The following is a 27,908-nucleotide window of genomic DNA, read 5'->3' on the forward strand; positions in this document are numbered from 1 at the left end:
CCCTGAGCATTGCCAGATGTGGCCCAAATTTTTAAAATAAAATATCATTTCCAAGAACCTCTAATATTAAGTGACAATTTACTATATAATCTTACAACTCAACAGCAAAAAGGTAAACTACCCAATTATAAAAATGAAGACTTGGAATAAAGTTTTCCCCAAAGAAGTTATTCACAGAATCAACAAGCTTATGCAAAGGTACTTAGTATAAATAATCATTAGATAAATGCAAGTCCAAGCCACAGTGAGATGTTGAATTAAATATTAAATATATAGTCCTATATATATATTAAACATATATTTTCATGGAGTGGATGGGGGAGACTTTCTCGGCCTGCCAGGCGTCTGCAGCATTTTGGGGCTGGTGAGTCTGAGGGGCTCAGGATAATGGTGAGGAAATGATCCACAGCATTCATGAAGTTTTAGGAGACAAGGTTTTATTACAAGGCCCTAACCACCATGTGTGGCTTCTAAGCTAAGCAGCCTCTGTCCTGCTCCTGCATCTATCCTGTCTCTATCATCTCTCCATGCTGCTTCCTTCTGAGGCTTCTTACTGAATCTTTCTTACATCCCTTAGGCAATCCCTTTGTTACCTTTCACAGAGCCCTCCCAGAAGTGGGCTGGTCTGACCATCAGGGAATATTAGCATTTTTCCATGGGACGGGTAACATCTCCCTCTTCTGTGTTTGAAAGAGGGAATATTATCTTTTGTTTTCCTGACTTCTGCCAGCAAAAGGCAGGAACCCTAATATTGCCCAAAGCATAAAGTTCAAAGTGTAAAGTTAAAATAATTAGCCTTTTCCATAAACAGAACTTTTCTGCAAAATACAACTGTAGTTTAAAATTCCTAATGCTATTTAACCAAGCACTTTTATATTGAAACATCCTTAGTTTCTTTCATTAACCTTCCCTAAACAAAATTACAAGAATATTTATACAGAAAATACAGTTTGAAAACAGGCTACTACATTAATATACACAGTAAAACATTATGTAATTGGAAACACTAATTATGAAAAACTATAAACCACATTTAAAACCAGCAAGACAATGACTAGGATCAAGAGATATACCTGAAACAAAGTTAAGATGCAGAAGATTAAAAAAAAAAAAAAAAAAGATGCAGAAGATTTCAAAAAATCAGCTTCTCATTTGGGCTTCAGTGGCTTTTTTCTCCTATTTTCTTCTTTTTTCACCATCATCATCACCAAATTGTCCAGACTGGCTTTTTTTTTTTTTTTTTTTTTTTTTTTTTTTTTTTTTTTGGGCCACACCCGGTAACGCTCAGGGGTTACTCCTGGCTATGCGCTCAGAAGTCGCTCCTGGCTTGGGGGACCATATGGGACGCCGGGGGATCGAACCGCGGTCCGTCTCCTTAGGCTAGCGCAGGTAAGGCAGGCACCTTACCTCCAGCGCCACCGCCCGGCCCCAGTCCAGACTGGCTTTACCCCCGCAGTCCGGGCAGGAGCCATGCAGTTCCACTTGCCTGGCTAGAATTCGCTTTGCAGAACCCCTGGGCCAGAGCTACAGCACACCCCACTTGCCTGTCTAAAGGGAGGGAGCTTTCCAGTGCATCTCGCTGAGAAAGTGGTTAGTCACTGCCGTTGCTGCCTCTCGCAGCTGCCACTGTAGTCGCACGTCAGGGAGTTTAAAGAAATTCAGGTAGTTTGAGCCTGAAAGTCTGAAATTTCCAAAGCCGAAATCCATGTCAGGGCCTCCAAGTTGGTCATCCATATGTCAGTCCTCTATCAATAAAGTCTTTTTTCTGATCTTTTTTTAATTAATGGTCTCTATAAGTCTCTGCAAATTAGGAGGCATGGTCCTTGGAAAATGCACTTTTCTTTTTTTAAATAATCTTTATTTAAAACACTGTGATTACAAATATGATTGTAGTTGTATGATTACAGTCATGTAAAGAACACCCCCCTTCACCAGTGCAAGATTCCCACCACCAATTGCCCAGATCTCCCTCCTCCCCACCCTACCAACACCTGTACTCAAGACAGGCTTTTTATTTCCCTCATTCATTCACATTGTTATGTTAGTTTTCAGTGTAGTTATTTCTCTAACTGCACTCATCACTCTATGTGGTGAGCTTCATGTCATGAGCTGCACATACATGGGGGGAAATAATGGTTGGGACTAAGGCAGTAAAAGATTAGAAATGAGCTTTGTAGGACAGTATCAAGGTCACAATACAAGATGGATTTATGCATATATAAACTATATGTATATAATACTATCAATATATATTGTACGCATGGGGGCACTAGCCCCTGTGTGGTTTTTGAAATGGAGACCAAGGAGAAAAAACTTCCAGTGACTGTCCCAATATAAACCAGTGCTGCAACGGCCTGCTTCCTCCCAAAGCACATTTCCATTAATGTAGGGAGAGGTAGGGGGAAAGCTTGATGACCCCTATAGAGTCCACCTGGACTGGCGCCTAGGGAAGGCCTGGAGTCCAGGGGAGTAAGAGGGGGATGGCTGGGGGCCTGTCAAGCCTCCCATCACTCCCCAGGCTAGAGGGAAGGCCTCCGGCATGGGGCCTCCCCAAACTCCAAACCTGGCAAGAGCTGACCTCCAGAATCAAAGGGGAACTGGAAGCCAGATATCTGCCTGTCCTCCCCATGCACCTCCCCTCTGGAGTACAGAGGAACAAGGGGAAGCCTGAGGACCCCTAGGAGTCCACCTGAACCCACTTCTGGCCATCTGAGCTGGCACCCAGGGAGGGCCTGGAGTCTAGGGGAGAAAGAGGAGGACGGCTGGGGACCTGCCAAGCCTCCCAGCACTCTCCAGGCTAGGGAGAAGGCCTCCGGCATGGGGCTTCCCCAAACCCTATACCTGGCAAGAGCTGGCCTCCAGAATCAAAGAGGAAACCGGAATCCAGATATCTGCCCGCCCTCCTCCCCATGCACCTCCCCTGTAGAGTACGGAGGGAGGGGGGAAGCCTGAGGACCCTTAAGAGTCCACCTGAACCCACTTCTGGCCATCTGAGCTGGCACCCAGGGAAGCCCTTTAGTTCAGGGGGAAAATGCACTTTTCATAGAAGAAAAGTTGGGTGCCTTTGGGGAGCTGCTCCAAGCTTTCAGCAATCTCCTTTTCAAAACATCCCACTCTGCCGCCAGAAAATGTTTCCACCATGTTTAGATCAGACGGCACATGGTCCCATCTTTTGGACTCCCTCCAACTGAATAGAGCCAAAATTAAACACAAGAACGGGAATCTCACTATCTTCTTGGGTCCAGGGTCAGGTCCCTGTTTGGGTGCCATTTGTAGAGTTATATTTTGTAGGGTTATATTTTGTCCTAGACTGGTTGATGATAGATCCTCAAAGAGGTCCCAGAATGGGAAAAAGATTCCATTCTCCTACCCCCATGAACAGGGAAGCAATCCTGGTAATATTTATCCATGGCAAATAATCCACACAGACAGGAGGGTAAAAAGGCAAGAAAGTAGGTTACAGAATCCTTTGTCAGCTGCTAGCAACTCCAATAGCCCAAGCCTGCCAGCTACCTGATCTCCTAGCTTGACACCTATTTATTAGGATCTCAACAGTGCCCTCTACCTGGAAGGTCATAGGTGGGAAAGCAGGCAGGGAAACTGATATTGAAGAGAAATATTATAAAGAACTTCAGATATCTACCAGTGAGATACTACTGCACACCCATTAGCAAAGCTAGAATAAGTTTCGAATGAAAATGATAAGTATTAGCATGTATGTTGTGAAACTGGAATCTTTACTCTTTGATGACAGAAATGTAAAATAATTGCAGCTGTAATAAATAAAGTTTGGCTATCTTTCAAAATATAGAATTATCTTATAAACCAGTAAATCTACACCTGGGCACATACAAAAGAAGTAAAAAAATGTATGTTCAGACAAAAATATTGTTGTAGCATTCTTCTCTCCCAAAGCCCATATATCTATGGTTTAATATCCAGAGAGATAGCATGGAGATAGGGCATTTGCCTTGCATGCAGAAGGACAGTGGTTCAAATCTCGGCATCCCATATGGTCCACCAAGCCTGCCAGGAGTGATTTCTGGATGTAGTGCCAGGAGTAACCCTGAGCGCTGCTGGGTGTGACCCAAAAACAAAAACAAAAAAAAAAGTCTGCTTCTTAGGGTTCCACATGCCCATATTTGGAGAGCCTGGAGCAGTTTTGGGCAGCCTAAGTCACATCCAAAATGAGAAGGTTTTTTTTTGGTTTTTGGTTTTGGTTTATTTTGGTTGGTTGGTTGGTTGGTTGGTTGGTTGGTTGGTTGGTTGGTTGGTTGGTTGGTTGGTTGAGTTGGTTGGTTGGTTGGTTGGTTGGTTGGTTGGTTGGTTGGTTGGTTTTTGGGCCACACATGGTGACGCTTAAGGGTTAGTCCTGGTTATGCACTCAGAAATCGTTTCTGGCTCAGGGACCATATGGGATGCCAGGGATTGAATCTAGGTTTGTTGTGGGTTAATAGTGTGCAAGGCAAACGCCCTACTGCTGCCCTATCACTCAGGCCCAATGAGAAGGAATTTTAGAGTTCTTTTATGTTGACCACCAACTCCCCTAAATAATCTGGGGAAAAAAGAGTGATATTTGGGTTCAAAGTACTGAACAAATTCAGAAACTCTGTACCTCAGCAGCATTATTTGCGATTTTCCCCATTTTTAGCCTCTTGGAGTCTTTATATATTCAGAGAGAAAATATTCCTTTTACTAAGTTTTCAGAAACTCTGTCACCAAAAAGTAGTGATTCAACCTGTATTAATTCTACTTACAGAAATTGGGTCGATTCAAGCAATGTGAAAACGCTACTAATCGGGAAGACTGTAACTGTACGAATGATCAAAAGTTTTCATATGCTGTTGATTTCTCAGACTGCAGAGAAAAGGTCAGATCACTTTTAGTTACTTAAATACAGTACTTTAATTTGAGATATGCATTTTAGTTCAGCATAATGACTAAGATAAAAAATCTTTGTGATTTACTTTACTTTTTTTTCCCCAATTTTTGAGCCACACCTGTCAGCACTCAGAAATTGCTCCTGTCAGGCTCAGGGGACTAGATGGGATACCAGGGATCGAACAGGGTCTGTCCAGTTTTGGCTGCAAGAAAAGCAAACATCTGAGTGCTGTGCTATCACTCTGGTCCCAAGAAATCTTTATATGACATAAAATTATGTGTAGCACAGAGCCAGAACAACCTTAATGGAAATGTCCCCAGTTAAGTTCGTTAACTTTATTTGTAAAAGTAGAATAAGACATTCACTGCCTTGATCAGTTAATTAGATTAGCTAATCAGATTCATCAGACAAAAATTCTCTCACACATACATATATACTCTTTCATACACTCACACACACACATCACACTTAACTTGTAAACCACAATACTTGATCATAGTGAATTCCAACAAATTCAAAAATGTATTGTGTATAAGATTCTGAAATATTGAAATAAATGTTTAAAAAAGGTAAAAATGGGGGAGCATTTGATAGTACAGAGGATAGGGAGCTTGCCTTGCAGATAGCCAGGCTCGGTTCAGTCCTCAATATCCAAAATGGTCTCCTGAGCAATGCCAGGAGTGATTACTGAGCACAGAGTCAGGCATAATCCCTATGCATTGTCAGGTGTGTCTCCCCACCCCACCTCCAAAAAATAAAAGTAGAAGTTGAAGTTCTTGGCTAAAATATTAATCTAGTAGCAGTCATAAAACGGAAAAGCTGGGGCCGGAGCAGTGGTGTAGCAGTAGGGCGATTGCCTTGAACTCAGCTGACCTAGGACGAACCACAGTTTGATCCCCCAGCATCCATGTGGTCCCCCAAGCCAGGAGCGATTTGAGCACAGAGCCACGAGTAACCCCTGAGCATTACTGGGTGTGGCCCCAGAACAAACAAACAAAAAGACAGAAATGCATATATGTTATTTAGAACAGTGGGTTCTGTGTTAAATATTTCATTACATCAGTCTCAAAACTTTAAAGGTGAGTAGAAATAAAAAATGAGGCCCGAGAGATAGCACAGCAGTGTTTGCCTTGCAAGCAGCCAACCCAGGACCTAAGGTGATTGGTCCGAATCCCGGCGTCCCATATGGTCCCCCGTGTCTGCCAGGAGCTATTTCTGAGCAGACAGCCAGGAGTAACCCCTGAGCACCGCCGGGTGTGGCCCAAAAACCAAAAATAAAATAAAAAAAGGTCAGCCCTAAATACCCAAACCAATGTCAACAACAGTAGAATCAAGAGATCCAAACTATAACAAACTATACACAAAATGGACCTGTTACATTAGCAGTCTAGGGAGCTAAAAGCATGGGATGCATGCTGGGAAATATGGTGGAGGGAGGTCAACACTGGTGGTGGGAATGGCCCTAATTCACTGTCACTATGTAACTGAAATACAACTGTGAAAGACTTGTAATTTCACATTGGTCTCAATAAAAAATAAAAAACTTTTAAAGGTATATGAAACTGCTAACATGGGAATTAACTGAGACAAGAATATTTACTGTACTTGGTATAACTTTCAAGGAGATCTATTTCAAAGGTCTTGCAGAACTATCTATATGTATATTTATCATCATAAACTATTTTAGTGTATTAAATTTAAACACAAATTCTTACACTTAGATATTTATTCACACATTCAATATTAGCCAGATAGTCAGCATTCACTGTAACTTGAGAGCTTTCCACATTGCTGAAATAAAATTCTACTTCCTGAGCTATGACTACCCTCTCCACAGTTTTCTCACTTAATTTGAGAACTGGAGAAGCCACATTTTCCCAAATATTGTATTATAAACACAAGTTGTATTCACATTGAACTCCACCTGTTGAGCTTGTGTTAAAAAGTATGGCTGGCAGGGAAAGGGATATGAGAGAGACAGGTAAGAATCAGTTTGAGGAGTACCTTTGGCCTGTGCACCAAAAAAATAAAGTGTGATAAGTTCATAGTATGGCCCTATACAAAAAATCCCTCAGAAGGTCTGAGTTGTGACCACTTATCTGTGTATGTTACCTTGAGCATTCACTTCGATTTTTGCCAAAATCTAGTTTCTGAACTGAGAAGGCAGAATTTGCAAGCCTGGGGCCAGGATGATGGCACAGCGGTAGGGCATTTGCCTTGCATAGCTGCCAGCATCCCATATTGTCCCCTGAGCCTGCCAGGAGTGATTTCTGAGAGCAGCCATGTGTGGCCCAAAAACCAATCAATCAATCAATAAATAAAGTTTAAAAAAATACAAAGAAGTTGCAAACTTATTTTTTTTTTCTAGAATCGCTCACTCTTGGGAATGGATGTACACCACTTTTACCAGGAAATGAAAATGATGTGAAGTTTTTCAAATTGATTTTTTTTCCTTTGGGATTTGTGCTGTAGGTTCCTCGGTTTAAGTTTCCTGTCACAAACTATCCCATTACTTTGGAAATTCACAGTGAGGATGGCCATCTCCCAGTAACGAGGCCATACCTGGTGACTGTGTCGGAAGTGAATCAGAGGGGGAACTGGAAACTAAGTAGGTTTCTTTCTTTTTTCATGATATTATCTCAGAAGTAATGTCCTCTGACCTCAAGGGCTATAGAACCTGCCAGGTCACTAGGCTACCAGGAATTTGGTTGATAGACACTTGGATCCCTAGATACCTAAATGGTTACACCTCCATTTACTTCAGCCTTACTTCCAGGGATCTAGGTGTGGGGCCTTAAAGACATTTTCTTTATTAAAAAAAAAAAAGTAAGAAAAAGAACTTTTCTTATTTCTAAAAAACACTAATTTCTTTAAGCGTGAACGCAGTCCCCCACTACCACAAATTTTGCAGTCGAGTTTCCCACATTTGGGGAAATTGCAGGGGTCAGCACACTCGAAGTGCAATGGGTGAGCCTCACCTTGGGGAAACCATCTTCATGATCATGGTATCTCCCCTGCCAGGTAAGTAGAAGAACTTTAAGAGTCCTTACAAATTAGTACAGGGATTAAGTCACTTGTCTTGAATGTTGCCAGCCCAGGTTCAAATCCCTGGTACTGCATATGGTCCAAGGATCACTAGGGACCACATCTGAGCACAGAACAAGAAACAGCTTCTAAGCATTGCCAAGGATGGCCCAAACACCAGAAAGAAAAAATAATAATAACTTGAATAAGACATACTAAAGTCATATTGGACACGAATAACAAACATGATTACATTTAGAAAAACAATTGATCTACCAAATCATACAATCTCTGGCATGAAAACTCAGTGACATTTTTGGAATGGAGGCAGGCAGATTCACCTCCCTTTTGAATAGGACCAGAAGCCTCCGCCTCCTTCAGCATCTCAAAATTTCACAGTCCTAAGAACCAGCAGGAGCACAGCAAATTTGATAGGAAAGTTGTATAGAGGACCACCAAGCTTGGTGAATGAAAACAAAGAAAGCTAAGTCAACACCAACAGGCTGAGTAAATTCTCAGACAGTGACTTTAGTTGTTTATTTGTTTTTTGTTTTTGGGCCACATCCAGTGGTGCTCAGGACTGACCATGGTCCTGCTCAGTAATCACCTCTGGTGGGGCTCAGGGGACCATACAGTCCCCTAAGTATGCAAGGCAAGTGCCCTACCTACTGAACTACTTTACTGACCCAGCCCCTCAGACTTAAGTAACACCATAATAATATATAACAATTATTACAAATTGACTTTTATTGATCTATTTTATGGTCATTTAAGTTGCAATTTTGTTGTATCTAGCAATATGAAGTAAATTATGCCTACTAAGAGGACAAGTTTGGGGGATGAGAAGGAAACTAGGCAGATGATGAAGGGGAGGTCACAATGGTGGTGGGATTGGTATTAGAACATTGTATGCCTGAAACAACTATAATGTGAGCTTTATAAATCATGGTACCATAATAAAATTTTGTAACAACATGATTATTTTTCTACTGGAGGAGGTGAGCAGTGTGCCCTCTTACAGTTGTGACTTTATGGAAGTATATATAAAAGGGACTCTCACATTATCTACAGGGTCTTTTATCTCATATGATGAATAAAGTTGCTAAAAATATTGGTGATCACAAAATTGGAAAGATAAGGCAGTGGATAAGGTGCTTGTCTTCTCTGTTGCAAACCCGGTTTTGATCACTAGCATACCATATGGTCCCCCAAGCACTGCCAGGAGTAATTCTGAAGTGCATAGCCAGGCATAAACCCTGAGCATTACTGGATGTGACCTTTCCAAAAAATGCGATGGTCAGATCATTGAAAAGCTACAAACATGTCTTAAATAAGAAAAATGAAACCAGGGGCCAGAGAGATAGCATGGAGGTAGAGTGTTTGCCTTGCATGGAGAAGGATGGTGGTTCAAATCCCAGCATTCCATATGGTCTCCTGAGCCTACCAGGAGTAATTTCTGAGTTTAGAGCCAGAAGTAACCCCTGAGCACTTCCAGGTGTGACCCAAAAACCAAAAAGAAAAAGAAAGAAAAGAAAAATGAAACTGGTCTCAACTGATTTGGTCTCAAATATACATTTTATTTACTCATGTGTGAATTCTTATAGCTATTCATATATGGAATTAAATAAAATTTGAATTCTTATAATAATAGTCAAATACTTGGTCTTCCAAGTATTACTCGACCAACAAAAGCATTTTGAAAAGCACAACAAAGAAAAGTACTTCCTTCTTTCTTCTTCCTTCCTTCCTTCCTTCCTTCCTTCCTTCCTTCCTTCCTTCCTTCCTTCCTTCCTTCCTTCCTTCTCTCTCTCTTTCTCTCTCTATCTCTACCTCTCTCTCTTCCTTCCTTCCTTCCTTCCTTCCTTCCTTCCTTCCTTCCTTCTTTCCTTCCTTCCTTCCTTTCTTTCTTTCTTTCTTTCTTTCTTTCTTTCTTTCTTTCTTTCTTTCTTTCTTCTTTCTTTATTTTTCTTTCTTTCTTTCTTTCTTTCTTTCTTTCTTTCTTCTTTCTTTCTTTCTTTCTTTCTTTCTTTCTTTCTTTCTTTCTTTCTTTCTTTCTTTCTTTCTTTTTCTTTATTTCTTTTGGTTTTTGGGTCACATCTGGCAGCGCTCAGGGGTTACTGCTGGCTCTGTGCTCAGATTGCTCCTGGCAGGCTCGGGGGACCATATGGGATGCCGGGATTCGAACCACCATCAGTCCTGGATCGGCTGCATGCAAGGCAAACGTCCTTTCCTTGTGCTATCTCTCCTGCTGCTGTGCTATCTCTCCAGCCCCCATACCATTTTTCTAACTCAACCTTACACACCTGATCTTAGGAAGAAGTATAAGAAAGGCAGAAGTAACTGATTCCCACTTTGATTGAGAAATTTTACTGGAAATAATTGTTATGATCTGACTGAAAATCAGTTAGCAGTTACTTAGGTGATCCTCATCTCATTCTGTTTTTTTGTTAGATTTTCTTCTGAAGATACACCCAATAGTTCTAGGAGGGCTGCTTGACGGCCTCTTCTAGTAGTGCTCAAGGGTTTATGTAGTGCCAGGAATCAATCAGAGACTTTTGCCTTCAAAGATGGGTCAAAGAATGTAATCTTTTCACCTTCTTTGATCTTCTTTCTAGCCAGATCCTTACCTCATTACCTCATTGTCAAAGACCCAGTGTCCATGCAGGTGAGGACTCAACCTGAAGAACAGTGGCAAGTTCAAGCAAAAAAGAATTATCCCCAATAGAGTGAAAACTGGTTATTCCAATAAATATCTGTCACCAGGGCCGGAGCAATGGTGCAGACAGTAGGGCGTTTGCCTTGCATGTGCTAACCTAGGATGGACCGTGGTTCTATTCCCCGGCATCCCCTATGGTCCCCCAAGCCAGGAGCTATTTCTGAGCACATAGCCAGGAGTAACTCCTGAGCGTCACCAGATGTGGCCCAAAAACAAACAAACAAAAATGTCCATCGCCAAGATGATGTCATGTGAGATCATTTGATCTAATTTCTCCCAAATGGATCTCCCACATTGGTGAGCAAAACTAAAAGTATGGAGCAGTTAGTCATCTTAAGGAGCAGGATCGTCCAATGAATTATAATGTATGCAAATGTTATGCAAGAAGAGAAAACAACATTAATGTACTTAAAATATACTTCATGTACTTTTAGAACACAGTGTACCAAGTAACATAAAGAAACTGAAAGAATATGCAGAATATCTTTTTCAAGTTCCAGTATATAATCCTGTAGGCCTCAACTTAAGCATACAGGTAAATTGACCACTTTTTAATTTTTTTTGTTTTTAATTCAGATAAATAAAAAATCTATATGTAAGAAAAGATTTTAATACAAGGGTTTTAGTTTTAAAGTCAGGATATCCATGAATGGTTGAAACAGCACCTTTAAAGTATATGGAAAGGATTACTTTGCCTTCGTCTTCTTTGATGTTATTATTCTCAAGTTATTTGAGAATTGACTCTAGCATTCACATATTGTTTGTGTGCCTATTGACTAGACAATATCAATGTAGAGCATAAAAGCTATTTGAAAAAATGAAGAAGGGGGCCAGAGCAATAGCATAGAGGTAGGGCATTTGCCTTGCATGAGGCTGACCCAGGATGGACCTTGGTTTGATCCCCAGTGTTCCATGTGATCTTCCAAGCCAGGAGTGATTTCTGAGTGCATAGCCAGGAGTAACCCCTGAGTGCTGCCGTGTGCAGCGCAAAATCCAAAAACAAAACAAAACAAAACAAAACAAAAACGAGGAGTGTTGTGGGTAATAAGCTTGGCATTCTTCAACTGAATCATCAAACATAGGTCTTGTAGTTCTTTTTTTGTTGTTTTGTTTTGGGGGTCACACCCGGCAGTGCTCAGGTGTTACTCCTGGCTCTACACTAAGAAATTGCTCCTGGCAGGCTCAGGGGACCATATGGGATGCCGGGATTCCAACCACCGTCCTTCAGCATGCAAGGCAAACGCCCTACCTCCATGCTGTCTCTCTGGCCCCAGATCTTGTAGTTCTAACATAAAGTTAACCTAAGCTAGATCATGTCATTGAAGGTAGTAAAAAAACAATCAAAACCTTGGAGATGAGCCAAATGTTCTCACCAAGTTCTCTTGCTCTTTTCTTCAATATAACAAGAGACCTATCAACTTTCAAATTCCTCTGCTACATACATGTCCTTTCCCTACATTTTTTATGTCAATGTGTGCTCATGCCCAGAGTGTTAGGGGTGCAACTGGCTTTTTCTTCTACTGCATTGAGAGGGAAAGTGGCCCCTATGTGCCAGATATACTGATAATGGGCTGTATTTCCTTCCACAGGGCTCGGAGCTCTTTCACTTCAGAGTGTCTGTCATTGAAGGTGTCACTTTTTGTCAGTTAGTTGAAGAATTTCAGGTAAAGTGAATGTGCAGGTATCACATGGGGGCTTGGGAGTGGGGTGGGGGTAATAAAAAAAAAACAACTTGATAAACCTCTGTGCAAGGATATCCAGGAGAAAACATGGGCAGAATCAGTGTGATGGATAAAGCCAGATGCCCAAGGACCCTGGAGCATGGCCGTGACAGTGTCAGAAAGAAGGGAGGTGGGTTGTGTGGTAGGTGACAGGACCTGGAACACTTTAATAATCACCCCTGTTTCTCTGGGTCCCTTTCCCTCCTATGTACACTCTGATATGTTGTTGTTGTTGTTGTTTGGGGGACACACCCAGCGGTACTCAGGGGTTACTCCTGGCTCTGCACTTAAAAATCACTTTTGATGAACTCAGGGAACAATATGAAATGCCGAGGATCAAACCCTGCCCACCGCATGCATCTCCCTGCTCTATTATTGCTCCAGCCCCTTGATCTGACTTTTGATGTCCATTCTCTTCCCTGCTAGCCACTATCTACATGTCTGATTCATTTACTGTAATTTTTTTCCTTTGGGAATTTGCCTTGTAATGGTAGAGTAGGGCTTTATTGAATTAATCCCTCAGGTTTCACCATAACAGAGCTTTGGCTTTTTTTTTGGGGGGGGGGGTGGGGTCACACCCAGAAGTGCTCATGAATTATTTCTGGCTCTGTGCACAGCAATAACTTCTGGAGGCTTTCTGAAGACCATATGCAGTTCCAGGGATAGAACTAGGTTTGACCTCATGCAAGTTTCTTTTCCCCAGTTCTGTATCTCTGGCCCCATAATGAGAGAATCTCAAATGTTAGAAAATAGATCCCAGGGGCCAGAGAGATAGCACAGTGGTAGGGCGTTTGCCTTGCATGCAACCGATCCATCACAGATGGCAGTTCAAATCCCAGCATCCCACATGGTCCCCCGTGCCTGCCAGCAGCGATTTTTGAGCGCAGAGCCAGGAGTAACCCCTGAGCACTGCCGAGTGTGACCAAAAACATAGATTCCTAAGAATTGGGGACCAAAGTCAGTCTACCCAGGTCACCCTATGATTTCTAGTGCTTCTGACTATTTGTATAATAGCATATGTTGCCTGTGGGGATGGACAAACACGGTTTCATAAAGGTGATTAAGAACTCACTTATGTCCATCACTAGTACACCAATGACAGAAGCAAAGTCAAATTCTTGCTTTCTCTCCTCTCTTTCTTGCACCGTCCTTTTCTCCCCCATCTCTCTGTCTTATTAACTCTCTTTATATGTCTCTTTCACTCAATGGGATCATTATAGGACCACTTTCATAGGTCCCATAAAGATGTGCACTTCTGGGGTCAGAACCTGGATTCGATCCCCAGCATCTCATATGGTTCCCAGAGCTTGCCAGGAGCGATTCCTGAGTGCAGAGCCAGAAGCAACCTCTGAGCACCGCTGAGTGTTGCCAAAAACAAAAAAAGATGTGCACTTCTGTGGCAGTGAGAAGTGGTCATGGCAGCAGGGAAGACCTAAAACTCAGAGAAAATAATTCCATCCATTCCCCTAGACAGACACTTGGAAAAGAAGCACCTGGAAGAGGAAGGGCATGAGTGGGAAATCCTCCTAACTCTTTTCTGTCTTTTTTCACCTCTGCCTCATGGGTGGCCCCAATTCAAGGAAGATCATAATAGTAAATGGGAAACTCTTGGGTAGGTCTAAGGAAAAGGGTCCCTGAGACTGGAGAGTTGGGGAAGAGCAGTCAGGACCTATGAGAAGAGAGCTGGAGGTTTTTGGACCACATCTAGGTGCTCAGGGTTTATTCCTGGCTTTGTGCTCAGAAATCACTCCTGGCAGGCTCAGGGGACCATATCGTATGCCGGGAATCAAACCTGGGTCTATTGTGCTTTCGGTCTGGCCCTGGGCTTTCCCATTTCTGATGCTTCATTTTCCTCTGCTAATATTTCTCCTGAAGATCTTAATCATTTTATTTAATATTTTTGTTTTTGTTTTGGGGCCACATTCGGTGATGCTCAGGGGTTACTACTGGCTATGTGCTCAGAAATCGCTCCTGACTTGGGGACTATATGGGACGCTGGGGGATCAAACTGTGGTCCGTCCTAGGTCAGTGCGTGCAAGGAAAATGCCCTACCACTTGTGCCACCACTCTGGCCCCATTTTATTTAATTTTTTATTTTAATTTCTTTATTTGTTCTGGGACCTCTGGCAAAGCTCAGTGGCCACTCCTGGCTCTGCACTGGGGAATCACTCCTGGTGATGCTCAGGTAACTATATGGGGTGCTAGGGATCTAACCTGGATTGGCCACATACAAAGTATGCATCCTACCTGCTATATAGCTCCCCAGCCTCAAATATTAAGCATTTTACAAAGAGACATACTCACTTGTCTTTATACTGGGGGTTAGTTTTGTTTCATTTTTTTTTTTTTTTTGTGGTTTTTGGGTCACACCCGGCAGTGCTCAGGGGTTATTCCTGGCTCCAGGCTCAGAAATTGCTCCTGGCAGGCACGGGAGGACCATATATGGGACGCCGGGATTCGAACCGATGACCTCCTGCATGAGAGGCAAACGCCTTACCTCCATGCTATCTCTCCGGCCCTTGTTTCATTTTTTATTGGTGTTTTTTGTTTTTTTGTTTTTGTTTCTGTCATTAAACACACATGCAGCTGTGCTCAGGGTTAATACCTGTCTCTGGACTCAGAGATTATTCTTGGCAGTGTTCTGGTGACTATGTATGATGCCAGGAAGTGAATGTGGTTGGTTGTGTGCAAGGCAAGCTCCCTAGCTCTGTACTATCCCTCCAGCCCTTCCTTCATTTCTGATGAATATTTCCACTAGCAATAGTGTCTTGGATTGATGGTCTTTCCTTCCTTCACAGATAACCCTCCACCCCCACCCCCCCACTGCTGCATAGTAAAGCCTTTGTACTTTCTTCTAATTTCTCTGTTTGCTGACTGGAAATTAACAGTCAAGCTGTTGTTTCCTTACTGTAACACTAGTGTTGTTTCTCACTGGCCACTTTCAAGAATTTTTTTTTTGTTTGGGGAACCAAAGAAATCGTACAGTTGCTTTCCTTGCATGCAGCCAACCTGGGTGGGTTTCATCTCTGGCATCCTGAACTCCATCCGAGTTCACAAAAGACAAGACAAAGAGATTGGGGCAAGGGAAAAAAATTTTGAAGAAAAACCTGGAAATGCCCAAGTTTGATTAACTAAAGTTTAAAAATTCAAGAGGCTTCCTGAATCCCAAGCAAGATAAATGGGGGAGGAGGGAGTCATGCCTGACTACAATAGACTCAAATACTGAAAATCAAAGATGAAGAAAATTGGGCCCAGAGAGATAGCACAACGGCGTTTGCCTTGCAAGCAGCCGATCCAGAACCAAAGGTGGTTGGTTCGAATCCCGGTGTCCCATATGGTCCCCCGTGCCTGCCAGGAGCTATTTCTGAGCAGACAGCCAGGAGTAACCCCTGAGTACTGCCGGGTGTGGCCCAAAAATCAAAAAAAAAATGAAGAAAATTATTACTTCCTTTCTTACATTTTTCTTGTTTCTGGGCCATACTCAGCAATGCCAAAGATTATTCCTGGCTCTGCTCTGAGGAGTTATTCCTGGCAAGGCACCACGTGAGATGCCAAGATTGAATCCTCCTGGCTACATTAAAGTGCCTTACACTCTGTACTATCTCTCTGATGTCTGTTTACCACAACTTCCTTATTCATTTTTTTAGAGATAATGGCCATGTAAGTGTTCATGTGCATGTGTTTTTGGAGCAATGTTTATGTGCTTTGGGAATAGATACCAAGGAGTGGGTATCCAGGATTCCCACTCCTTGGTATCTATATCTATATCTATATCTATATCTATATCTATATCTATATCTATCTATCTATATCTCTATCTCTATCTCTATCTATCTATATCTATATCTATCTATATCTATATCTATATATATATATACATATACATATATATATGTATAGAGAGAGAGAGTTCTGTTTTTGTTTTGCTTTTGAGCCACACCCTGCAGTGCTCAGACACTAATCCTGGTTTAGTGCTCAGCAGTGACCCCTCCTGGCAGCTCAGGGAACCACAAGGTGATCAGGATTTGAACCAGTGTCAGTTTGGTTCAAGACAAATTCCTTAACTCCTTCCTGTACTATCTCTGGTTCCCAGACTGGATTTTACTTTTTTTTAATCCCTCCCCCAACCCGTCTAAATTTTTTTTTTTTTTACCAACGTTAACTAGACATTCCTCTTCTGACAGTTCAGATTGAAAAAGACTTTTGTTATTTTGTGGTACTGAAAAGAGTCACTAAATCTAATATAAAATGCCCAAGAATAAATGAATAATAATTTATATGTGAATTATATAAGTATATATAATATATATTCTAATCCAATTTGGAATAAAGTCTGAGCTCTAAGATACAACAAGTGATGGTTAAACCTGCTAATCCATTCCCATAAAGATAGTTAGCTTCACAGTCTGAAATGACTTGTTTTACCCACTCTCCACACCTTTCAGCCAGGTCTTCCTTTTAAACTGGGGGGGGGGGTCAAAAGGCCCTATTTCTGGGACCCAGTTCCATGGAGTGAATATTCTTTTCATTGCACATAAAGCAATCTCACTGGGTGGGTGGGGAAGGGAGGAAGGAAGGGAGGGAGGGAGGAAGGGAGGAAGGAAGAAAGGAAGGAAGGAAGGGAGGGAGGGAGGGAGGGAAGGAGGAGAGGGTGGGAGGGAGGAAGGAGGGAGGGAAGGAAGGAAGGAGAAAAGGAAGGGAAGGGAGGGAAGAAAGGAGGGAGGGAAGAAGGGGAGGAAGGGAGGGAGGAAGGATGGAGGGAAGAAGGGAGAGAAGGAAGGAAGGAAGGAAGGAAGGAAGGAAGGAAGGAAGGAAGGAAGGAAGGAAGGAAGGAAGGAGGGAGGGAGGGAGGGAGGGAAGGGAGGGAGAAAGGAGGGAAGGAAGGGAGGGAGGAGGGAAGGAAGGACAAAGGGAAGGAAGGACAAAGGAGAAAGGAGGAAAGGAAGGAGGGAAGGAAGGAAGAAAGGAGGAAAGGAAGGAAGGAGGAAGGAAGGAGGAAAATAAGGAAGGAGGAGGGAAGGAATGGAGGAGTGAAGGAAGGAAGGGGGGAAGGAAAGAAGGAGGGAATAAAGGAAGGTTGGGGCTAAAGAGATAGTAAGGTGAATAGGGCACTTGCCTTGCACAATGCTAATCCTGGTTCAATCCTGGCATCCCCTATAAGCACCAACAGGAGGGATTCCTGAATGCAAAGCCAGGAGTAACCCCTGAGCATCATTCTGTGTGGTCCAAAAACAAAGCATTAAAAAAAAAAGTTGTTTTATGGACATATTAGCTTTACACAGATTTAAACATTTGGGGCCCGAGTGATAGCATTTCAGTAGGGCATTTACCTTGCAAAGGGCCAAACCGATTCAATTTCTGGCATCCTATTTTGTCCCCAAGCCTAACTGGAGTAATTTCTGAGTGCAGAGCCATGAGTAATGCTTGAGCACTACTAAATGTGGCAAAAAAAAATTAATCCAGCAATGTTATATCAACACAGATTAACCATGGAAAGGAAGTTATTAGCTGGATTCATTTAAAACAGTGAGACACTCATGTCCACGGAGCACTGTTGAAAGGGCAATGCAAGGGCTGACTCAGAGGAATTATAAAAATAAATCAATAATAAAGAGAGAGTGTTTCTTTTTTTTTCCATTGTATCTTTTTTTAGTTTTTTTTAAACATCTTGATTACATATATGATTGTGATTAGGTTTCAGTCATGTAAAGAACACCCCCCTTCACCAGTGCAACATTCCCACCACCAATGCCCCAAATCTCCCTCCATCCCACCCACCCCCACCTGTACTCTAAACAGGATTTCCAATTCCCTCATTCATTCACATGATTGTGGTAGTTCTCTGTGTAGTTATTTCTATAACTGCACTCACCACTCCTTGTGGTGAGCTTCATGAAGTGAACTGGAAGTTCCAGCTCTCCAAGAAAAAGTGTTTCTAAGAGGATAGAAACCACCTGGGAACACCCGGAGGATGGCAGAAGCTTTACCCTCAAACAACTTACCAGCTCTTCTCTTGGCCTCAGTCCTGTTTCTCAACCCCCACAGCCCAATTTACTTCTACCTCAAAAGTGATCTTGAGCCAGAAAGCTAGCACAGCAGAGAAGGCACTTACTTGCCTTGCATGTAGCTAATTCAGGTTTGATCTGTGGCACCACACATGGTCCCCTAAGCCCTACCAGTAGTGATCCGAGAGCACAGAGCCAGGAATAAGCCCTGAGTATATTCTCCCCAAAATGATCTGGCTTCCTATATCCCAGAAATCTGAATATGTGGACTTGAACTCCTTCTCCTGACACAGGACACCCCACTTGGCCTCCTGTCTCTGTGCAAACAGCCTCACCTCATCCCTCTGTCAGAAATCCCAAGTCTCCTCTAAAACCTGTTTTTGTTGTTGTTGTTGTTGTTGTTGTTGTTGTTACCTTCAAACATAGAAATTGCACTTTTCCTCTGTGCAGTGCTGGGGAGGAGTTCCTAAAGAAGAGAGAGCTTCAGAAACATGTTCCTAGAGACCATGAGATAGTACACTGCATAAGGCACTGGCCTTGTATGCAGCTAACTTGGGTTCAAACATACGGGTACCCCATATGTTACCTTGAGCACTAGTATAAGTGATTCCATAATGCAGAGCCAGGAGTAACCCTTGGCCATTGCTGGATATGATCCAAAAACCAAAATAAGTATCATCATCATAATAATTTTAAAAGAGCACATGGCAACAATGTTCCTGCTTTTCTTCAGTGAACTCACTTATTCCTCAAGCTCCAACTCCCAGGGCTCAGAGAAAGAGCACAACATATGTTTTGCATGCAGAACACCCCACATTTGATCTCCAGCACTACATGGTTTCTACAGCACTAGTAGGAGATATCCCCTAAACAATAAACCAGGAGTAGTTCCTGAACACTACTGATTGTGACCCCTAAGTCTCCCCTCTCCCCCCCAAATACCTTGGGAAGTCAGGTATTCCTACTTGGTGTCCAAGTCTTTGTAATACCAATATTATATGTAGGTATATATGTAAGATAAAGGCATCAGATGAGATCTAGAATTCTTCCATCCTTATGGTGTGGCAACTAGTCACATCATCAAGAGCCCGTTTGGAGGCTCTGTAGGGTGTCTTCAGAATTCTGCACAATGGTCAATAGTGGCTCAATCATTGTGGGAACCTCAAAAAGGTTGGTGAGATAGAGAAAGCTCGAGTCTTTTCTATCTGTTGCAGATCTACGTGGACGAAGTCCCCATGCCCTTCCCCGGACATACACTGATTGCCATCGCTGCCGCTGTCCTGCTTGGGGGCCTGATCTTTATAGCATTTATGCTGCAGATACGCAACATCCATCCATGGGACATGTGCAATAAGCTGATCACAAAAGATAAAGTCCAGCATTCACCCTTTATCCCTGATAACAATTTTTAGACATGAAGATCTGGAGAGTGGGAAAGGGGAGGTCCTGAGTTTCTCTTTAGTTTCTAGTTTTATCAACAATTCCTAGTATAATATACTTAGATGTTCCCATAAAATTTTCATAAAAATACTATAGTGTGACCATTAAAAGGATAATTGCTCTTTGTCAGTATGTTGGCTACTCTGTTCCCTTGCTCCGTAAAACCATGGAAACTACCTTACATCTGCATTTATAGACAGAATTGTCCTTGGAATTTTTCAGAAGGTTATCAAAAGATAACCATCTCTCTGCCCAATATGGGAGGCTCAGGAGCTGTGGCAGGTTCTTGATGGGTGAAGTAAATAGAATAAATTCATGCTCAAGAAAGGAAAATGAGGAATGTCCTCACACATGCTTCAGAATCTCCTGGTACTTAAAGATGAAATTAATGATGGTGAAGAGGTTTTTCTCTAGGCAACTTCAACCGAACTATAGGTCAGAAATGGTCAAATGGTACATATATGCCTTGTATGTACAAAGCCCTGGTGGTGTTCTCTGGCCCTGTGTTGGCTCTGAACATTATGGGTTTGGCCTCCCAACACTGCCACTACAACAAAAATTATGCCTTGCCTGGGTGCTGGCCCAGGCAGCCAGAAAGGTGGGTTCCGGGGAGGAATCTAGTGGGGACCCCAGGACTATCCCCTGCCCCCACCCAGACATGGGGGTAAGAGATTAGGAAAGGGGTGGGCTGATTTCTAGCTTCCTGTTCTACACCAAATTCTTTTCTGTTCTCTCCATAGCTTGGGGGGTGCTGGGAGGCCAGGGAGGCTCCCAGCCATCTCCCCGCTTTCTCCCAGACTCCAGGGGCATGTCTGGGTGCTGACCCAGGCAGCCAGAAAGGTGAATTCCCAGGAGGACTCTAAATGGGGTTGGGCTGGGGCAAATATCCTGCCTTTACCACTCCTTTATGCCTCTCTGCAGAGCCACCAATCTGACAGAAGTTCTAGGTATGTCGGTATTGGACTGATATCACTAGAATTTGTTTTTTGTTTTTTTGGGGGTTTTTTTGTTTTTGGTTTTGTTTTGTTTTGTTTTTGTTTTGTTTTGTTTTGTTTTGTTTTTGTTTTGTTTTTTTTGAGAGAGAGAATGGTTTCCCTCATTCAAATGCCTTCTCCTACTTCCAGAAGACATGATAGCTGAAAACAATCCCCAAAGAGGCTGTAATATCAGCAGTAGTACTCAAATTGCTGGACCCTGAGCCACATTCACAATAACTAAATTGCTCTAAACTCCAAGTAAATAAACAATTTTGATGAGCTTTTACCTCTTTCTGCTGTGGGTGACATTGATAACTTCAAGATTGGTGCTTTAGATGAAGCTCTTAAACTTCTTGCTTCTCCTCTAGATGTTCACAGAGGTTTTTGAATTTCTCATTAGAGTAGTTATAGTAAATATCCAATATAAATATAAATATAAATCCAATATAAATATAGTCAATATCCAAAAATCATACACACACTTATATTTAGTGAAACAAGATAGTGGGTTTTTTGGTTTATTTTTTTTTATTTTTTATTTATTTTTATTTTTGGTTTTTGGGTCACACCCGGTGGTGCTCAGGGGTTACTCCTGGCTATCTGCTCAGAAATAGCTCCTGGCAGGCACGGGGGACCCTAGAGGACACTGGGATTTGAACCAACCACCTTTGGTCCTGGATCGGCTGCTTGCAAGGCAAATGCCGCTGTGCTATCTCTCCAGGCCCAAGATAGTGTTTAATGAATAAATTAATCTTTTTAGAAAGATGTGAGAGGAAAGAAAAGGAATACAAGTTTTAGAGAGAACAGGAGCTTGAAAGGCCAATGACAGAGAGATGAATATTCAAGGGGACAAGGTAACACCAAACTAATAAGTCTTCCAGTAAGGACAAGGAACTAAGAAAATTAGTTTTTACCAAAGTAATTTCAAATATAAAAGGTTTCAGATTTCTGTTGAAAGTCTTTGTCTTTCAGACTTCTGTTTTATGCTTTCTTGAATTCTATTTCTAAAAAAGATGCTTTTCATTCAAATTAAAAGTATAAGGAAGTTGGGCCCAGAGAGATAGCACAGTGGTGTTTGCCTTGCAAGCAGCCGATCCAGGACCAAAGGTGGTTGGTTCGAATCCCGGTGTCCCACATGGTCCCCCGTGCCTGCCAGGAGCTATTTCTGAGCAGACAGCCAGGAGTAACCCCTGAGCACCACCGGGTGTGACCCAAAATCCAAAAAAAAAAAAAAAAGTATAAGGAAGTTACAGAGATTATGCACAATTCAAAATTTGTTGAAAACATAGCTTTCCATTAGATTTTTTTCTACCTATCTTTTCTTTCATCTCTTTTTTTCTTTGTTTTGGGTTTTATGTTTTGTTTTGTTTTTGTTTTGGGGCCACACCGGCGTTGCTCAGGGGTTACTCCTGGCTGTCTGCTCAGAAATAGCTCCTGGCAGGCACGGGGGACCATATGGGACACCGGGATTCGAACCAACCACCTTTGGTTCTGGATCAGCTGCTTGCAAGGCAAACGCCGCTGTGCTATCTCTCCGGGCCCTCATCTTTCTTTTTATATTTCTTTATTTCTTTCTATTTTTCTTTATTTCTACTTTTCTATTTTCTTTCTCTTTTCCTTTCTTTAGGTTTCTATTTCTTTCTTTCTTTTCTTTATCTTTCTTTTTCTTCCTGTTTCCACACACAGCCATGTTAAAGGGTTACACCAGTCAGTCTCAGACACCATACGTGGTCCTTGAAATTAAACACAGATCTGCTATGTTTATGGCAGACTCTTTAGTCACTGTATTCTTGCTATATATCAAAAAGAAACCTCTGGTTTGTTAAAATTTTGCTCTTATAATCTTCTATTTCAAGGCACTTGGCAATAATGAGTCAATTGTACAAAGGAAGACAGATTCTCACACCTTGTCTCTCACCAAGCTTCCTGAGAAGCCTTTGGAAAATCTATTTCAAAGTCATATCTACAATACACCAAACATTACAGAGAAAAAATAATTTGAAATATGCAAAAGAATGTGCAAAATCACAGTCTTATAATTAAAAGATCCTGGGGACTTTTATTCTAGGGGGGAAAATCATTGAATCAGGTGTACCTAAATAGAAAATGATCACTGTATGACACTTAAATGAATAAAGACAGGAACAGAGGAAAAATAATGACTAGGAAAATTTATAGAAAAAAGATTTACAAGTTATCATGGTTCATGATTTCCTACCACATGGTGGGTAAGGCATTTACCTGACCCACTTCTAACCAGATTTTCTCCAGGCACCCCATAAGTTCCCCTGAGATTATCCAGTAGTGATCCTGGAGTGCAGAAACAGGAACAAGTCCTGATCACAGCCAGGCTTGTCTCAAAACAGAACAAAATATGATACAAATTTACTCCTACTTACACTCTTTTTTTTTTTTTTTTTTTTTTTTTTGGTTTTTGGTTTTTGGTTTTTGGGCCACACCCAGCGGTGCTCAGGGGTTACTCCTGGCTGTCTGCTCAGAAATAGCTCCTGGCAGGCACGGGGGACCATGTGGGACACCGGGATTTGAACTAACCACCTTTGGTCCTGGATCAGCTGCTTGCAAGGCAAATGCCACTGTGCTATCTCTCCGGGCCCCTACTTACACTCTTATTCCCACAAGCACTGTTGGGTCAAGACCACTAAGATGACAGTGCTGGTAGAAAGCAAGTTTCCTCTAAAAGGGCAGGACTTTTTTTTTTTTTCACTTTGAGCTTGTCATGTTTCTTTCTTAGGCTCTAGGAAGTTTAGGAAAGGATGGGGAGCACCACACATAATTGTGCTCAGGGCTTATTCCTAGCTCCTTACTCCTGAGTTACTCCTTGCTCTGCTTTTAGAATCAATCTTAGCGGGACTTAGGGAACCTATGTGGTGGATATGTGGGAATCAAACTCAGCACATACCTTTCCCATGTTCTATTTCTCTGGAACCAATTTGAGGAATACCTATGTCAAACAAATGTGAAATTAATAATCCAAGGTTAAGATATGAATTTATGGAGAAAATCAAGGAAGTATATCAAAGGAAATATCACAGCATACACAGAGCTAGACTTTGGACTTAATCTTCAGAATATAACTCAGGGTTTGTTTATAGAAGTTACTGGAATAACATGATCCAACACCTATCTCACCCCTAATATTCATTGATCCCACTAAAGTCTCCAGGTTCTCTGACTCCCACCTGTGCAGACACATTTCTTTTTTTTTTTTTTTTTTGGTTTTTGGGCCACACCCTGTGACGCTCAGGGGTTACTCCTGGCTATGCGCTCAGAAGTTGCTCCTGGCTTCTTGGGGGACCATATGGGACGCCGGGGGATCGAACCGCGGTCCGTCCTAGGCTAGTGCAGGCAAGGCAGGCACCTTACCTCCAGCGCCACCGCCCGGCCCGCAGACACATTTCTAAGGTTAGTGTTTCCTTTATGTGAATGTACCTGCCCATTGGATTCAGAGGGTACTTTTAAGTTTCTTGATACCTTCATTCACATCTTAATCTAATACTCTCACTACACTGTCATATAAGGGGCTAGGTTTGTGGTGGAAGATTCTATGAATCAAGCCTAAGCTTAAAGCTCCACCCAGTCTGGTCCATAAACAAAAATCCAAGCAAAATAAATATAAAACAATGTTTCTGTCCAAAAAAAAAAAACAAACAAAAAGCAAAATAAAAATTTAACAAGATGCAAAGGCTGATCACAGAGCCACCTGGGCCATAAAGGTGGTAAAAGCTCAGCTGAATGGGCACAGATGGGAATACCCAGATTTGATCCCTGGCAGCGCAGGAGAGTCACCTGCAAGCACTGATCCAGAAACAGCCCCTGAGCACCCTGTGGGAAGCTACAAAATCATGTGTACATACATACACACAAAAAATCACTTAGAATTCATCATGCAAAGCACTGTTCGCAAATTCCAAACTCAGGAGAGATAGAGAGATGGAGAGAGAATGTTCAAAAGAAACAGGGATGGAGGCAGGGAAAAAGAAGGGACTGAGAGATAAAAATTACTTGGGGAGGATGAGGATAGATCCTAGGACCCCATGCCTAACATTGAACCACATCGATGGGGTTTGGGGAGACCCCATGTGGAAGACCTTCTCCCTAACTTGGGTGCGCTGGGAGCCTTGATAGGCCCCCAGCCTTCCCCTCCTCTGCCCCCAGCCTCCAGGCCTTCTGGGGTGGCAGCCCAGGCGGCCAGAAATGGTGGGTCTTAACTTGGGGTGTGCTGAGATTTGCTCAGTTGCGCTAAGTTTGTCACTGGCAATATCTGACTAATCCACATATGGAAAACCGCACGAGGGCGCTACCCCCGCGTGCACTGCATGTAGTAAGAGTATCCCTTATCTTTATGTTTGTTTTCCGTATCCAGAATGTCCATTTTGTATTCTTCCCTTTCCCACACCCCTACAAAGTTCATTTTTACTCCTTAACTCTCTCACCCCCCCCAAACATCACTAACCCACATTACTTTTTAACTTTAGTATTGCACAATCCTAATCACAGGCCAAAGCCGTGCATTGTGTGTGACAACCCCAAACTGTTTCAAAAGACATAAAATGGACACGTATTTCTTTCGAATATCTTGTTTTTTCTCTGACAGCTATAAGTCTTACTAAATATTCTCTTATACAGTGACGATTCTAACCACTTTTTTATCTTCTCTTTATGAGCTGTTCAACAAGGAATTTTGGTGAAAGAGTCCCCCAGTTTAATGCTTAGGATTGAACCATGCCATGGGGATTGTTGGACTTGTTCTTAAGGCCTTCATATGCGCCAATAACGCCACGTGGCATTGCTCCTTTTTTGCATAGGCACATTAAAATGGGAAAATACTATACATACAAATAAGATCCTATCTAATAGAGATTGGAACACACAAATCTTGTAGTGCAAAGGGACCTTACACCCTGAACATTGACATAATGACCTGGCACAGGCCTCAGAAGAAAGGGCATTTTCCACTCACCCCTAAACCAGGGAAGCCATCCACGAAACATCCAGGTTTGTCTATAACATCACCTGGAAGCAATCCTCTACCACGGAAGACCCTACCACTGCTCAGACATTGACCTGCTCAAAAGAGACTTCCCTTAACACTGAGAAGACTTAACAACAACAACGACCTGCTTACAGGACAGGGCTCTCTGCATTGCCTTTTAATGGTGAGGTGAAACAAGAGGATGCTCCACATCCTGACTTCAATGTAGGATATGCAGATTCCAGGATATTTAATACAGAAACATGATACGAACAACAGAGACTGTGTGAAAAATAAAAGTGTGTTGGCACTACAGACAATGCCTTGGATTGGACGATCTAGCTTGCCTGGAGCCTAGAGTTGGTCTTATGCCAGGAAACTTCAGGGGTCGGGTCTCTTTGTATTTAGGCCAAGATTATTCCTTTCCATTTCCCTCATATTTTGGTGGGCCTATGCAAACAACTATTGCCACTCTAACACCGTTTTACTGTGCTCCTTTGACTCTAATCCTTAAAAAAAAAAAAACCCACTTAAAATTTGAGGTTAACTTAAGCTAATATGCATGTACATGGAAATGTAAAAAATACTATGCCTCTAATGTTTAAGGAGTTACGCATGTTTAATGGCTTATTGCCTTGTGTGCTGTTAAGAAATATTATAATGTGTTACAATCTGGGGTCTTGAGGGACAAAGTAATTGTACATGGATTCAGTTTTATTTATCTTAATGTTCTTTGGCTGAAAGTTCAAAGTTAAGATATCAGCAAGGGGACTTCTTCTGAGAATTATGTTATGGGTGATTGTCCTTCCACTGTAACTTTACCTTTCCTCTTTCTTTGCATCTTTGTTCTCATAATTAAAAATAAAAAAATTAAAAAAACATTGAACCACATCTTGCGTGATTTACTTCAATTAACATTTTGACAATAATTTTATGAGAGCCAACTCCGGCATAATGACCTTACTCAGCAGCTGAAAAATCCTTCCCCTTATTTTGAACAAGATTCACACAATAGTCCTGAGAGATGTTTCCCACAAAGAAGGGCCCTCCCCTTCCACACTCAGAATTTCTGACTAGATCCCTGAACACACTTGTTTGCTTAGTAGAGCCACCCAAGACTCCTGATCCCTTCTACTGCTGACCCCTTCTACTGCTGCTGTCTGGACTTCTGAATCTCAATCTTCTATGTTTCCATCAATAAGTCTACTGGTTTCTCTGCCAGCATGAGCCTAGCCCAGACCTCCTAGTCTGAACCATACCGTACTTCACCTGGTCTGACAAGCATCAAGTTGACTGTCCCCAGGACTCAGGAGCACTAGATAAACATTCTTTTTGGATGGCAACTGGCTTTAAGATGTTAACAATAATCATTTGCTCCTACATTTTCTTGAATCACTAGTATATCTTTTTTTTGAATGCTTGAATATGTGTTTTCAGTTTAGATTGGTATCCTCAAAAAAACTAAAAAATGTGTTTTTAGATTACAAATATCAAATTTCCCATAATGCAACATAAAATGAATTACTAGTCATCTAGTCATGTATAAGCAATGAGAGTATACAGCACAGGATCATGTAAACTTCTCATTCATGTCAGATATATTTTTATCCCAGTCCAGCAGGCATTCAGAATGCTATCTTGAATAAGTCAAGTGTAATCTTTTACTTACTTATGCAGTCATTGGTCATGTATAACTTCAATACTCTTTTAATATTTATAAGGATATAAAGACTTTGATTTATATAATTCATAGAAGCATACCTAACTATATTGAAGTGAAATGATGATAAAATAACTACAAGAACATTTACCTCTTTCTGCTGTATTGATTTTGGTAACTCGTGGATTTGGTGCTTTCTTGGAAGCTCAGAGGCTTTCAAGAGGGTCTTGAGTGTCTCATTCTAGAAGCAAAGAAAAGTTTTTCTGGGGCCGGAGAGATAGCACGGAGGTAGGCATTTGCCTTTCATGCAGAAGGACAGTGGTTCGAATCCCAGCATCCCATATGGTCCCCAGAGCCTGCCAGGAGCAGTTTCTGAGTGTAGAGCCAGGAGTAACCCCTGAGCGCTGCTGGGTGTATCCCAAAAACCAAAAATAAATAAATTAATTAATTAAAAATTTAAAAAAGAAAAGTTTTTCTATAGAAAATATTT

General features: G+C 42.0%; 1 protein-coding gene and 1 non-coding gene across 2 annotated transcripts in view; one reads left to right on the forward strand and one right to left on the reverse strand.

Annotated features, from left to right (window-relative positions):
* The window catches only part of CATSPERB (cation channel sperm associated auxiliary subunit beta), a 97,760-nt gene extending 78,000 nt beyond the window's left edge, over window positions 1-19,760 (forward strand). Inside the window, exons 22-26 of the mRNA XM_049770724.1 lie at window positions 4,760-4,870; window positions 7,355-7,490; window positions 11,057-11,157; window positions 12,212-12,286; window positions 19,563-19,760. Of these exons, the coding sequence (XP_049626681.1) occupies window positions 4,760-4,870; window positions 7,355-7,490; window positions 11,057-11,157; window positions 12,212-12,286; window positions 19,563-19,760 (621 nt within the window). The remainder of the gene's footprint in view (window positions 1-4,759; window positions 4,871-7,354; window positions 7,491-11,056; window positions 11,158-12,211; window positions 12,287-19,562) is intronic.
* On the reverse strand, window positions 7,753-7,911 carry LOC126005231 (U1 spliceosomal RNA). The gene has a single exon (XR_007494400.1). It is a non-coding gene; the product is annotated as a U1 spliceosomal RNA (small nuclear RNA).
* Window positions 19,761-27,908: the final 8,148 nt, after the last annotated feature.

This window comes from Suncus etruscus, chromosome 3 (genome assembly GCF_024139225.1).
Source record: "Suncus etruscus isolate mSunEtr1 chromosome 3, mSunEtr1.pri.cur, whole genome shotgun sequence".
In the NCBI taxonomy this organism is placed as follows: domain Eukaryota; kingdom Metazoa; phylum Chordata; class Mammalia; order Eulipotyphla; family Soricidae; genus Suncus; species Suncus etruscus.